Genomic DNA, 15,164 nt, shown 5'->3' on the forward strand with positions numbered 1-15,164 from the left:
CTGGAGAGGTGACACTGCTGGGACATTATACAGTAATGGAGGGGTCTGGTGATGACTGGAGAGGTGACACTGCTGGGACATTATACAGTAATGGAGGGGTCTGGTGATGACTGGAGAGGTGACCCTGCTGGGACATTATACAGTAATGGAGGGGTCTGGTGATGACTGGAGAGGTGACACTGCTAGGACATTATACAGTAATGGAGGGGTCTGGTGATGACTGGAGAGGTGACCCTGCTGGGACATTATACAGTAATGGAGGGGTCTGGTGATGACTGGAGAGGTGACACTGCTGGGACATTATACAGTAATGGAGGGGTCTGGTGATGACTGGAGAGGTGACACTGCTGGGACATTATACAGTAATGGAGGGGTCTGGTGATGACTGGAGAGGTGACCCTGCTGGGACATTATACAGTAATGGAGGGGTCTGGTGATGACTGGAGAGGTGACACTGCTGGGACATTATACAGTAATGGAGGGGTCTGGTGATGACTGGAGAGGTGACACTGCTGGGACATTATACAGTAATGGAGGGGTCTGGTGATGACTGGAGAGGTGACCCTGCTGGGACATTATACAGTAATGGAGGGGTCTGGTGATGACTGGAGAGGTGACACTGCTGGGACATTATACAATAATGGAGGGGTCTGGTGATGACTGGAGAGGTGACACTGCTGGGAATGCTGGGACATTATACAGTAATGGAGGGGTCTGGTGATGACTGGAGAGGTGACACTGCTGGGACATTATACAGTAATGGAGGGATCTGGTGATGACTGGAGAGGTGACACTGCTGGGACATTATACAGTAATGGAGGGGTCTGGTGATGACTGGAGAGGTGACCCTGCTGGGACATTATACAGTAATGGAGGGGTCTGGTGATGACTGGAGAGGTGACACTGCTGGGACATTATACAGTAATGGAGGGGTCTGGTGATGACTGGAGAGGTGATACTGCTGGGACATTATACAGTAATGGAGGGATCTGGTGATGACTGGAGAGGTGACACTGCTGGGACATTATACAGTAATGGAGGGGTCTGGTGATGACTGGAGAGGTGACACTGCTGGGACATTATACAGTAATGGAGGGGTCTGGTGATGACTGGAGAGGTGACCCTGCTGGGACATTATACAGTAATGGAGGGGTCTGGTGATGACTGGAGAGGTGACACTGCTGGGACATTATACAGTAATGGAGGGGTCTGGTGATGACTGGAGAGGTGACACTGCTGGGACATTATACAGTAATGGAGGGGTCTGGTGATGACTGGAGAGGTGACACTGCTGGGACATTATACAGTAATGGAGGGATCTGGTGATGACTGGAGAGGTGACACTGCTGGGACATTATACAGTAATGGAGGGGTCTGGTGATGACTGGAGAGGTGACACTGCTGGGACATTATACAGTAATGGAGGGGACTGGTGATGACTGGAGAGGTGACACTGCTGGGAATGCTGGGACATTATACAGTAATGGAGGGGTCTGGTGATGACTGGAGAGGTGACACTGCTGGGACATTATACAGTAATGGAGGGGTCTGGTGATGACTGAGAGGTGACACTGCTGGGACATTATACAGTAATGGAGGGGTCTGGTGATGACTGGAGAGGTGACACTGCTGGGACATTATACAGTAATGGAGGGGTCTGGTGATGACTGGAGAGGTGACACTGCTGGGACATTATACAGTAATGGAGGGGTCTGGTGATGACTGGAGAGGTGACCCTGCTGGGACATTATACAGTAATGGAGGGGTCTGGTGATGACTGGAGAGGTGACACTGCTGGGAATGCTGGGACATTATACAGTAATGGAGGGGTCTGGTGATGACTGGAGAGGTGACACTGCTGGGAATGCTGAGACATTATACAGTAATGGAGGGGTCTGGTGATGACTGGAGAGGTGACACTGCTGGGACATTATACAGTAATGGAGGGGTCTGGTGATGACTGGAGAGGTGACACTGCTGGGAATGCTGGGATATTATACAGTAATGGAGGGGTCTGGTGATGACTGGAGAGGTGACCCTGCTGGGACATTATACAGTAATGGAGGGGTCTGGTGATGACTGGAGAGGTGACACTGCTGGGAATGCTGGGACATTATACAGTAATGGAGGGGTCTGGTGATGACTGGAGAGGTGACACTGCTGGGACATTATACAGTAATGGAGGGGTCTGGTGCTGACTGGAGAGGTGACACTGCTGGGACATTATACAGTAATGGAGGGGTCAGGTGATGACTGGAGAGGTGACACTGCTGGGACATTATACAGTAATGGAGGGGTCTGGTGATGACTGGAGAGGTGACACTGCTGGGACATTATACAGTAATGGAGGGGTCTGGTGATGACTGGAGAGGTGACCCTGCTGGGACATTATACAGTAATGGAGGGGTCTGGTGATGACTGGAGAGGTGACACTGCTGGGACATTATACAGTAATGGAGGGGTCTGGTGATGACTGGAGAGGTGACACTGCTGGGACATTATACAGTAATGGAGGGGTCTGGTGATGACTGGAGAGGTGACACTGCTGGGACATTATACAGTAATGGAGGGGTCTGGTGATGACTGGAGAGGTGACACTGCTGGGACATTATACAGTAATGGAGGGGTCTGGTGATGACTGGAGAGGTGACACTGCTGGGAATGCTGGGACATTATACAGTAATGGAGGGGTCTGGTGATGACTGGAGAGGTGACACTGCTGGGACATTATACAGTAATGGAGGGGTCTGGTGATGACTGGAGAGGTGACCCTGCTGGGACATTATACAGTAATGGAGGGGTCTGGTGATGACTGGAGAGGTGACACTGCTGGGACATTATACAGTAATGGAGGGGTCTGGTGATGACTGGAGAGGTGATACTGCTGGGACATTATACAGTAATGGAGGGATCTGGTGATGACTGGAGAGGTGACACTGCTGGGAATGCTGGGACATTATACAGTAATGGAGGGGTCTGGTGATGACTGGAGAGGTGACACTGCTGGGACATTATACAGTAATGGAGGGGTCTGGTGATGACTGGAGAGGTGACACTGCTGGGACATTATACAGTAATGGAGGGGTCTGGTGATGACTGGAGAGGTGACACTGCTGGGACATTATACAGTAATAGAGGGGTCTGGTGATGACTGGAGAGGTGACACTGCTGGGACATTATACAGTAATGGAGGGGTCTGGTGATGACTGGAGAGGTGACACTGCTGGGACATTATACAGTAATGGAGGGGTCTGGTGATGACTGGAGAGGGGACACTGCTAGGACATTATACAGTAATGGAGGGGTCTGGTGATGACTGGAGAGGTGACACTGCTGGGACATTATACAGTAATGGAGGGGTCTGGTGATGACTGGAGAGGTGACACTGCTGGGACATTATACAGTAATGGAGGGGTCTGGTGATGACTGGAGAGGTGACACTGCTGGGACATTATACAGTAATGGAGGGGTCTGGTGATGACTGGAGAGGTGACACTGCTGGGACATTATACAGTAATGGAGGAGTCTGGTGATGACTGGAGAGGTGACACTGCTGGGACATTATACAGTAATGGAGGGGTCTGGTGATGAATAGAGAGGTGACACTGCTGGGACATTATACAGTAATGGAGGCGTCTGGTGATGACTGGAGAGGTGACACTGCTGGGACATTATACAGTAATGGAGGCGTCTGGTGATGACTGGAGAGGTGACACTGCTGGGACATTATACAGTAATGGAGGGGTCTGGTGATGACTGGAGAGGTGACACTGCTGGGACATTATACAGTAATGGAGGGGTCTGGTGATGACTGGAGAGGTGACACTGCTGGGACATTATACAGTAATGGAGGGGTCTGGTGATGACTGGAGAGGTGACACTGCTGGGACATTATACAGTAATGGAGGGGTCTGGTGATGACCAGGGAGGTGACACTGCTGGGACATTATACAGTAATGGAGGGGTCTGGTGATGACTGGAGAGGTGACACTGCTGGGAATGCTGGGACATTATACAGTAATGGAGGGGTCTGGTGATGACTGGAGAGGTGACACTGCTGGGACATTATACAGTAATGGAGGGGTCTGGTGATGACTGGAGAGGTGACACTGCTGGGACATTATACAGTAATGGAGGGGTCTGGTGATGACTGGAGAGGTGACACTGCTGGGACATTATACAGTAATGGAGGGGTCTGGTGATGACTGGAGAGGTGACACTGCTGGGACATTATACAGTAATGGAGGGGTCTGGTGATGACTGGAGAGGTGACACTGCTGGGACATTATACAGTAATGGAGGGGTCTGGTGATGACTGGAGAGATGACACTGCTGGGACATTATACAGTAATGGAGGGGTCTGGTGATGACTGGAGAGGTGACCCTGCTGGGAATGCTGGGACATTATACAGTAATGGAGGGGTCTGGTGATGACTGGAGAGGTGACACTGCTGGGACATTATACAGTAATGGAGGGGTCTGGTGATGACTGGAGAGGTGACACTGCTGGGACATTATACAGTAATGGAGGGGTCTGGTGATGACTGGAGAGGTGACACTGCTGGGACATTATACAGTAATGGAGGGGTCTGGTGATGATTAGAGAGGTGACACTGCTGGGAATGCTGGGACATTATACAGTAATGGAGTGGTCTGGTGATGACTGGAGAGGTGACACTGCTGGGAATGCTGGGACATTATACAGTAATGGAGGGGTCTGGTGATGACTGGAGAGGTGACACTGCTGGGAATGCTGGGACATTATACAGTAATGGAGGGGTCTGGTGATGACTGGAGAGGTGACACTGCTGGGACATTATACAGTAATGGAGGGGTCTGGTGATGACTGGAGAGGTGACACTGCTGGGAATGCTGGGACATTATACAGTAATGGAGGGGTCTGGTGATGACTGGAGAGGTGACACTGCTGGGACATTATACAGTAATGGAGGGGTCTGGTGATGACTGGAGAGGTGACACTGCTGGGAATGCTGGGACATTATACAGTAATGGAGGGGTCTGGTGATGACTGGAGAGGTGACACTGCTGGGAATGCTGGGACATTATACAGTAACACCACTGGAGGGGTCGGGGTGATGACTGTATCATTATGTGTCAGGTTCCTATAAGGTGTCAGGACGTGGCGGTCTATTTCTCCATGGAGGAGTGGGAGTATGTAGAAGGACACAAGGATCAGTACAAGGATCAGGTCATGATGGAGGATCAGCAGCCCCTCACATCACCAGGTAATAGACAGGACTATATACACACGTCCTCTCATTATTTGTATGTAAAGAATGAATTCAGTCTCTGTATGTGTTCCCTACAGTCAGAGCCAATAGGAGAACAGCACCAGAGAGGTGTCCCCGTCCTCTTCTTCCACAGGATGATCAGGTAGATGGAGATATTCCCTATGATCTGTAGAAGGGCTGTGAAGCTCTTGTGGTCAGTCCCCTCACCCCCCATGACTCCTCATCTCCTGCTCATCTATAACATCCCACGTGACTTCTCCTACTGTCTGATGACTTTTACAATCTTTCTTCCACATCTTATGAATCAGGGTGAAGATCCGAACAATATTAATGCTCCAGAGACAGATGTGAGCAGTGATGAGCAGTATAAGGAGGACATTCCTACAGGAAAAGATCTGATTTATAAAAATATTACAGACATAAAGGAAGAAGAAGAGACAGATGTGAGCGGTGATGAGCAGTATAAGGAGGACATTCCAACAGGAAAAGATCTGAACAATATTAAAGCTACAGACATAAGGGAAGAAGAAGAAGAGACAGATGTGAGCGGTGATGAACAGTATAAGGAGGACATTCCTACAGGTAACCACCCAGGTGAGTAGTAACAAGTAAATGCAGAGAACAGTCACAGATTTTTCTTGGTCACTGGCTGCAGTAATTTATGGTAAGTAGTGGTGTAACTAGAGTTTTTTTTTTTTTTTTGAGCTCCAAGGCAAATCTTAGACCACAGGCCCTTCTGTGCGCTCTTACTATAGATTCTACACCTTTTATGCCCCCACACTATTACTGTGCCCCACAGACTGTTCTGTATCTTCTGTTCACCCCCCCCCCCCCTACCCGGACCCCCAGAGGAGCCCCCCCTGCAGCCATGATCATTACACCCCTGGATGGAAACATTGCTGCTCAGTAGAGACTGGGAGGAAGAGACCTCGATGCCGGACGATCAGTCATAGACCCTATGGGAAGGACAGTTCAGCTAAAGCCATGTCAGCAAAGTGAATGTACAGGATATGAAGCTTGAAAATAAGAACAAGTCTTAGCAGTTTAGGCTTCTGGTCGGTAGAGTCTAGTCATGTGATCAGGTTGGTCTCATTAGGTGAACTGCAGTGATCAGACTCCACGCCTCTCTCTGTAAAGTCAGAGGAATCATGGGAAATGTAGGCAGGATGAGAAAACCATTTATGTTCTGTGGCTTAAAGGGGTACTCCGGAGGGGAAAAAATTGATAAAATCAACTGATGACAGAAAGTTATACAGATCTGTAAATTATTTTAATTTAAAAATCTTAACCCTTCCAGTACTTTTCAGCTGCTGTATGCTTCAGAGGAAGTTGTGTAGTTCTTTCTGTCTAACCACAGTGCTCTCTGCTGACACCTCTGTTCATGCCAGGAACTGTCCAGAGCAGGAACAAATCCCCATAGCAAACCTCTCCTGCTCTGGACAGTTCCTGACCCGGACTGAAGTGTCAGCAGAGATAAGTACTGGAAGGGTTAAATATACACTGCAGGGAGCTTAGTGGAGCTGATCGGGATCATCACGGGGAAATCGCGATGTCCCGATCAGCTGGGAGGATGGTGGGAGGGCCCTTAACTGCCTCCTCCCCATCCGATCGGTTCTCCAAGGCTCCAGTCCGCCATGTCAGGCTGGAGTAATGGAGTACTGATAACACTGATCAATGCTATGCTGCAGTATTGTTCAGTGTATGTAATCAAGGATTGTATGTAATAGTCCCCTATGATTTAACCCCTTCCCTAACAAAAGTTTGAATCACCCCCTTTTCCCATATAACAAATAATAAACATATGTGGTATTGACACATGTGTAAATGTTTTTAACGTTTTTAAAACCGCACGGTCAAAATACCAAAGTCCAGAATTGCGTATATTTGGTCACTTTGTATACCCTAAAAACATTTATAAAAAGTGAACAAAAAGTCCCATAAAAAAAATGGTACAGATAAAAATTTACACATCCTGTATACGGAAAATAATAGTTATAGGGGTCAGAAGAGGACAATTTTAAACATGCTAATTTATATACAAAAAGTTCTAATTTTTTTTAAATGAAGTAAAACAAAATCAAACCTATATAAGTTGGGTGTCCTTATACCGTATGGACCTACAGAATAAAGGTAAGGTGTCACTGTTACCGAAAAGTGCTGCGCAGAAACGGAAGCCCCAAATGTTACAAAATAGTGTTTATTTAGTTTTTGCCTTCGTCGTAGATTTTGTGGTGAAATGATTGACGTCATTATAACGTAAAATTAGTAGCGCAAAAACCAACAACAACCTCATATGGGTCTGTAGGTAGAAAACTGAAAGCGTTCTGATTTTTAGAAGGTGAGGTGGAAGAAACAAAAGTGAAAAAACCCTTAAAAAGTCCTTAAGGGGTTAAAGTATTTTTTTAATTAAAATATAAGGAAAACTCTACAAGATGATACTGACCTGATGGATAATTATAACGTCAGTTGTGACATCACGTTGTATGGTAGGTGATGAAAAAATCCCAAATTTGCAAAATTGTATTTTATTTAAATTGAATTTTATCCCACAATTTGTTTTCTATTTCACAGTAAAATTGGTCCCACAAAAAACAAACTCTCATGTGACTCTAGATGGAAAAATGTAAATAAGGTTAATACTCAATTATATAATCTGTGTTATTCTCTGCAGATTCTTGTACCAGGAGATCAGAGGAGAATCTTATATCTTCAGATTATAAAGCAGATGATGATATCACACAAGATACATATGAAGAACATTCCATTATCCCAGATACACCCTCAGCCCTTCACAGCCAAGATCTGTCATCTCATCCTTATATACAGGTCCTGTCTTCTCACTCATCACAGGATGTTAAGGAAAAAAGTTACAGAAGGGGTGCTGGACATCAACGAGCTCATACAGGAAAGAAACCATATTCATGCTCAGAATGTGGGAAATGTTTAATTAAGAAGTCAAGTCTTGTTGAACATCAGAAAATTCACACAGGAGAGAAACCATTTTTATGTCCAAAATGTGGTAAATGTTTTATTCAGAAATCAGCTCTTGTTCAACATCAAAGAACTCACACAGGGGAGAAGCCATTTTCATGTTCACAATGTGGGAAATGTTTTACTGCCAAATCAAATCTTCTTAAACATCAGAGAATTCACACAGGAGAGAAGCCATTTTCATGTTCAGAATGTGGAAAATGTTTTACTGAAAAATCACATCTTGTTAAACATCAAAGAACTCACACAGGGGAGAAGCCATTTTCATGCTTAGAATGTGGGAAATGTTTTACTTTTAAATCACATCTTCTTGTACATCAAAGAAATCACACAGGAGAGAAGCCATTTTCATGTTCAGAATGTGGTAAATATTATACTGAAAAATCAAATCTTGTTAAACATCAAAGAACACACACAGGGGAGAAGCCATTTTCATGTTCAGAATGTGGGAAATGTTTTACTGAAAAATCAGGTCTTGTTCAACATCAAAGAACTCACACAGGGGAGAAGCCATTTTCATGTTCACAATGTGGGAACTGCTTTACTAAGAAATCAAATATTGTTAAACATCAAAGAACTCACACAGGGGAGAAGCCATTTTCATGCTCAGAATGTGGGAAATGTTTTACTTTCAAAGGAGATGTTACTCGACATAAAAAAACTCACACAGGAGAGAAGCCATTTTCATGTTCAGAATGTGGAAAATCTTTTACTGTAAAATCACATCTTGTTAAACATCAAAGAACTCACACAGGGGAGAGGCCATTTTCATGCTTAGAATGTGGGAAATGTTTTACTTTTAAATCAAATCTTCTTGTACATCAAAGACATCACACAGGAGAGAAGCCATTTTCATGTTCAGAATGTGGTAAATATTATACTGAAAAATCAAATCTTGTTAAACATCAAAGAACACACACAGGGGAGAAGCCATTTTCATGTTCAGAATGTGGGAAATGTTTTACTGAAAAATCAGGTCTTGTTAAACATCAAAGAACACACACAGGGGAGAAGCCATTTTCATGTTCAGAATGTGGGAAATGTTTTACTGAAAAATCAGGTCTTGTTCAACATCAAAGAACTCACACAGGGGAGAAGCCATTTTCATGTTCACAATGTGGGAACTGCTTTACTAAGAAATCAAATATTGTTAAACATCAAAGAACTCACACAGGGGAGAAGCCATTTTCATGCTCAGAATGTGGGAAATGTTTTACTTTCAAAGGAGATGTTACTCGACATAAAAAAACTCACACAGGAGAGAAGCTATTTTCATGCTCAGAATGTGGGAAATGTTTTACTGAGAAATCAAATCTTGTTAGACATCAAAGAACTCACACAGGGGAGAATCCATTTTCATGTGCAGAATGTGGGAAATGTTTTACTCAGCAATCAAATCTTGTTAAACATCAAAGAACTCACACAGGGGAGAAGCCATTTTCATGTGCAGAATGTGGGAAATGTTTTACTCAGCAATCAAATCTTGTTAAACATCAAAGAACTCACACAGAGGAGAAGCCAATTCAGAGCAGTAAATGATGCAGATAACACATCTATATATTCACTATGTACATAGGATATCTGACATTTATACATATATCATATACTGCATCTCCAAACTTGTTACCAATTGATAATAAAAGTTTTCTATTAGAACGTAGTCACCGATCCAGCGATGTCATCACTATAGTTTACATGGTAGGAGAAGAGTGTGGTATATGGTTGTGATATTCACTGCTCCTCATGGAGAAGACCCAACAGGCATAATCCATGAGGAGCTGCTACTGGAGACCCAAACACCTCACAGAGAAGGGACTTATTCCAGTGATGAAGAATTCCAGGACGGTCCGGGCATCACCTGCTGAGACCCTTTTAGAAAGGTTGTGTTATCCCCGATCCTTGCTGATCATGTGGTGTCCGATCACTGGACACCTCAGTCTGTGCTCGGCTGTTTCTGCAGCTCCCATAGTGAATGTACCTCCTCCCTACCTGGGGACACTGGGGTCCCTGTTATTGAGATACAGGGGATAGATGACACAACCCCCTCACCACCCCGTGATGTACTTTTATGTCATGGGTGGGATTACTTTCCAGACTGTCTTGGCAGTGTAACCCTATGTATGCCGCAGTCAGTACTGATTGTGGCATCTATAGGGTTAAACTGTCTTGCTCCCCCAGTCATGGCCTCCAGGTCTACCAGGCGCTGTTGCCTATGAGGCCCGACCTCGGTAACACTGACAATTATTATACCGCGCTGTAGTACAGATGTATGGTGGTGTAGTATAACAGCGATTAGACGAAAGCAGCTTCAGGTCCTAAATAAAAACGTATGGTTCCTGTCCCAATAAAGCCGTATATTATTACAAAAAAAACTCCCCCGCGATCTCCCTGCTGCACACAGTGTTCGTTTAGGATGTCTGCTGCAGCGTCGGAGGCTTGTGATGTCACCGCCACGCCCCCCTCATGATGTCACAGCCACACCCCTCAATGCAAGTCTATGGGAGGCGGCGTGACTGCAGTCAGGCCCCCTCCCATAGACTTACATTGAGGGGGCGTGGCCGTGACGTCACGAGCCTCCGCCCTGTATCGCCAGTCATCCGGCACGGAGCGAATTATCCAATAAATCTTTAGCAGGCATACTGTGTGAGTTCAGTGCGATTATTGAGAATGAAGATTACAGATGTTTTCTACGGAATACTAGGTGAATGGTAGAATGGAATGTCCATAGACTATAATGGGAAGAACATTTTATTTGGAGCCTAAACCATTTACCATATGAAATTATCATTTACCACAAGTGTCCCCAGACAGAGCAGCACAGTGTAACATGGAAATGACCTGGGATTATAGCTGTTTATTATAGAATGCAAAGGTGAATGACAAGATGGAATGTCCCTAGACCAGTGATTCCCAACCGCGGTTCAGCACTGCCCGTGGTGCCGCGGGATTTTGCCGTGATTTTTTTTATTTTTTATTATAATTTTTTTTTTAAATGTCCCGCCCCGGCCTGACGGCGCAGGGGGGAAGGGAAGTCTGCGTGCGCACTGCGCGCACAGCGTCCCCCTGCATCTCCTCCCGTCTCCTGTGTTCCCCTCCGTCTCCCGCGTCCCCTGTGTTCCCCATCATTCCTCCTCTGTTCCCTGTGTCCCCCGCGTCCCCCTCCTTCACCCTCCGTCTCCTTCCGTCCCCCTCTCCCTTACGGCGCAGGGAGCCGAAAATGGGTCCCTGCCTGGGGCGGAACGAGCTGCACCTGCGCAGGACTCCCGTGCCTACTGTGGAACTGCAAGCTGCGCGGGCCGGCTTGCTTAAGGTACCGTACCCTTTCCACCCCTCAGTTCACCTTTTCAACCCTGTCTAAACCCCCCACCGTCACCCAAGTCCACCCTCTGTCCCCCCCCTGTCAGCCATGTCTGCCTCCCCCTGTCAACCCCCCCCCTCTCAGCCATGTCCGCCTTGTCCACCTCCCTGTCCATCTCTATCACCCTCCCCCCCCCCTGTCACCCATGTAATCCCACCCTGTCACCCATGTAATCCCACCCTGTCACCCATGTAATCCCACCCTGTCACCCATGTCCACCTCCCCGTCACCCATGTCCACCTCCCCCTGTCACCCATGTCCACCTCCCCCTGTCACCCATGTCCACCCTCCCCCTGTCACCCATGTCCACCCTCCCCCTGTCACCCATGTCCACCCTCCCCCTGTCACCCATGTCCTCCCTCCCCCTGTCACCCATGTCCTCCCTCCCCCTGTCACCCATGTCCACCCTCCCCCTGTCACCCATGTCCACCCTCCCCGTCACTCATGTCCACCCCCTCTCACACATGTCCCCCCACCTATCATCCCCGTCACCCATTTCCACCCTCCTGTCATCCATGTCTGCCTTGTCCACTCCCCAGTCTACCCTGTCACCCATGTCCACCCTCCCTGTCACCCATGTCCACCCTCCCTGTCACCCATGTTCACCTTCATGTCACCCATGTCCACCCCCTCTCACACATGTCCCCCCCACCTATCATCCCAGTCACCCATGTCCACCTCCCCTCTCACCCATGTCCACCCTCCTGTCATCCACGTCTGCCTTGTCCACCCCCCTGTCCATCCCTGTCACTCATGTTTACCCCCGTCTACCCCCCGTAGTCTACCCTGTCACCCATGTCCACCCTCCTGTTCACCCATCTGTCCCTTTGTCACCCCAGTCCACCCCTCTCTGTCACTCCTGTCCCTCTTTTACCCCCATGTCCACCCCTCTGACCCCCTGTCACCAATGTCCACCCCCCCTGTCACCCATGTCCACCCCCCCCTGTCACCCATGTCCACCCCCCCCCCCCCTGTCACCCATGTCCACCCCCCCCCTGTTACCCATGTCCACCCCCCCTGTCACCCATGTCCACCCCCCCCTGTCACCCATGTCCACCCCCCCCTGTCACCCATGTCCACCCCCCCGTCACCCATGTCCACCCCCCCCCCGTCACCCATGTCCATCCTCCCTGTCACCCATGTCCACCCTCCCTGTCACTCATGTCCACCCCCCCGTCACTCATGTCCACCCCCTCTCACACATGTCCCCCCACCTGTCATCCCCGTCACCCATGTCCACCTCCCCTCTCACCCATGTCCACCCTCCTGTCATCCATGTCTGCCTTGTCCACTCCCCTGTCCAACCCTGTCACTCATGTTTACCCCCCCCCCGTCTACCCCCGTAGTCTACCCTGTCACCCATGTCCACCCTCCTGTTCACCCATCTGTCCCTTTGTCACCCTTGTCCACCCCTCTGACCCCCTGTCTCCCATGGCCACTCTCCTGTCATCCATGTCCACCCCCATACAACCCTCTGTCACCCCTGCCCATCCCTGTCACCCATGTTCACCCTCCATTGTCCACCCCTCTGACCACATCCTTGTCACCCATGTCCACCCCTCTGACCACATCCTTGTCACCCATGTCCACCCTTCCCTGTCACCCATGTCCACCCTTCCCTGTCACCCATGTCCACCCTTCCCTGTCACCCATGTCCATCCCCCCAGTCACCCATGTCACCCATGTTCACCTTCCTGTCACCCATGTCCACCCCCCATCACTCATGTCTACCCGCACTAACACATGTCCCCCCACCTATCATCCCCGTCACCCATGTCCACCCCCCCCCCTCACCCATGTCCACCCTCCTGTCATCCACGTCTGCCTTGTCCACTCCCCTGTCCATCCCTGTCACTCATGTTTACTCCCCTGTCTACCCCCGTTGTCTACTCTGTCACCCATGTCCACCCTCCTGTTCACCCATCTGTCCCTTTGTTACCCCAGTCCACCCCTCTGTCACTCCTGTCCCTCTTTTACCCCCTTGTCCACCCCTCTGACCCCCTGTCCACCCTCCTGTCACCCATGTCCACCCCCTGTCCACCCCTCTGTCACTCCTATGCCCCCGTCACCCATGTTCACTCTTCTACACCCATCTATCACCCTTGTACACCTCCCTACACCCCTCTGTACACTCCTCTACACCCCTCTGTCACCCATGTACACTTCTCAACACCCCTCTGTCACCCATGTACACTTCTCAACACCCCTCTGTCACCCATGTACACTACTCAACACCCCTCTGTCACCCATGTACACTCCTCTATACCCCTCTGTCATCCATGTACACTCAACTACACCCCTCTGTCACCCATGTACACTCCTTTACACCCCTCTGTCACCCATGTACACCCCTCTGTCACCCATGTACACTCCTCTATACCCCTCTGTCACCCATGTACACTCATCTACACCCCTCTGTCACCCATGTACACTCATCTACACCCCTCTGTCACCCATGTACACTCCTCTACACCCCTCTGTCACCCATGTACACTCCTCTACACCCCTGTGTCAACCATGTACACTCCTCTACACCCCTCTGTCACTCATGTACACCCATCTGTCACCCATGTACACTCCTCTACACCCATCTGTCACACATGTACACTCCTCTATACCCCTCTGTCACCCATGTACACTCCTCTACACCCCTCTGTCACTCATGTACACTCCTCTACACCCCTCTGTCACTCATGTACACTCCTCTACACCCATCTGTCCACTCCTCTACACCCCTGTCACCCATGTACGCTCCTATACACCCCTTTGTACATTCCTCTACACCCCTTTCACCCATGTATGCTCCTCTACACCCTCTGTCACCCATGTACACTCCTCTATACCCCTCTGTCACCCATGTACACTCCTCTATACCCCTCTGTCACCCATGTACACTCCTCTACACCCATTTGTCACACATGTACACTACTCTACACCCCTGTTACCCATGTACACTCCTCTACACCCCTTTGTACACTCCTCAACACCACTCTGTACACTCCTCTACACCCCTTTCACCCATGTATGCTCCTCTACACCCCTGTCACCCATGTACACTCTTCTGCACCCCCCTGTCACCCATGTACACTCCTCTATACCCCTTTGTCACCCATGTACACTCCTCTACACCCCTCTGTCACCCATGTACAACCCTCTATACCCCTCTGTCACCCATGTACACTCCTCTACACCCCTCTGTCACCCATGTACACTCCTTTACACCCCTCTGTCACCCATGTACACCCATTTGTCACCCATGTACACTCCTCTACACCCCTCTGTCACCCATGTACACCCATCTGTCACCCATGTACACTCCTCTATACCCCTCTGTCACTCATGTACACTCCTCTATACCCCTCTGTCACTCATGTACACTCCTCTACACCCCTCTGTCACTCATGTACACTCCTCTACACCCATCTGTCCACTCCTCTACACCCCTGTCACCCATGTACGCTCATATACACCCCTTTGTACATTCCTCTACACCCCTTTCACCCATGTATGCTCCTCTACACCCCTGTCAGCCATGTACACTCCTCTACACCCCTCTGTCACCC

The 15,164-nt window shown here is 48.8% G+C and overlaps 1 protein-coding gene across 1 annotated transcript in view; it reads left to right on the plus strand.

Moving 5' to 3' along the window:
• The first annotated feature begins 5,513 nt into the window (after positions 1–5,513).
• LOC130298249 (uncharacterized) overlaps positions 5,514–15,164 on the plus strand; it is a 68,409-nt gene continuing 58,758 nt past the window's right edge. The window contains 2 exon segments of the mRNA XM_056551170.1: positions 5,514–5,846; positions 7,924–9,764. Coding sequence (XP_056407145.1) covers positions 5,522–5,846; positions 7,924–9,764 — 2,166 coding nt within the window. The 5' untranslated portion in view covers positions 5,514–5,521.

The sequence above is a fragment of the Hyla sarda genome, assembly GCF_029499605.1.
Source record: "Hyla sarda isolate aHylSar1 chromosome 1 unlocalized genomic scaffold, aHylSar1.hap1 SUPER_1_unloc_6, whole genome shotgun sequence".
Taxonomy (NCBI): Eukaryota; Metazoa; Chordata; class Amphibia; order Anura; family Hylidae; genus Hyla; species Hyla sarda.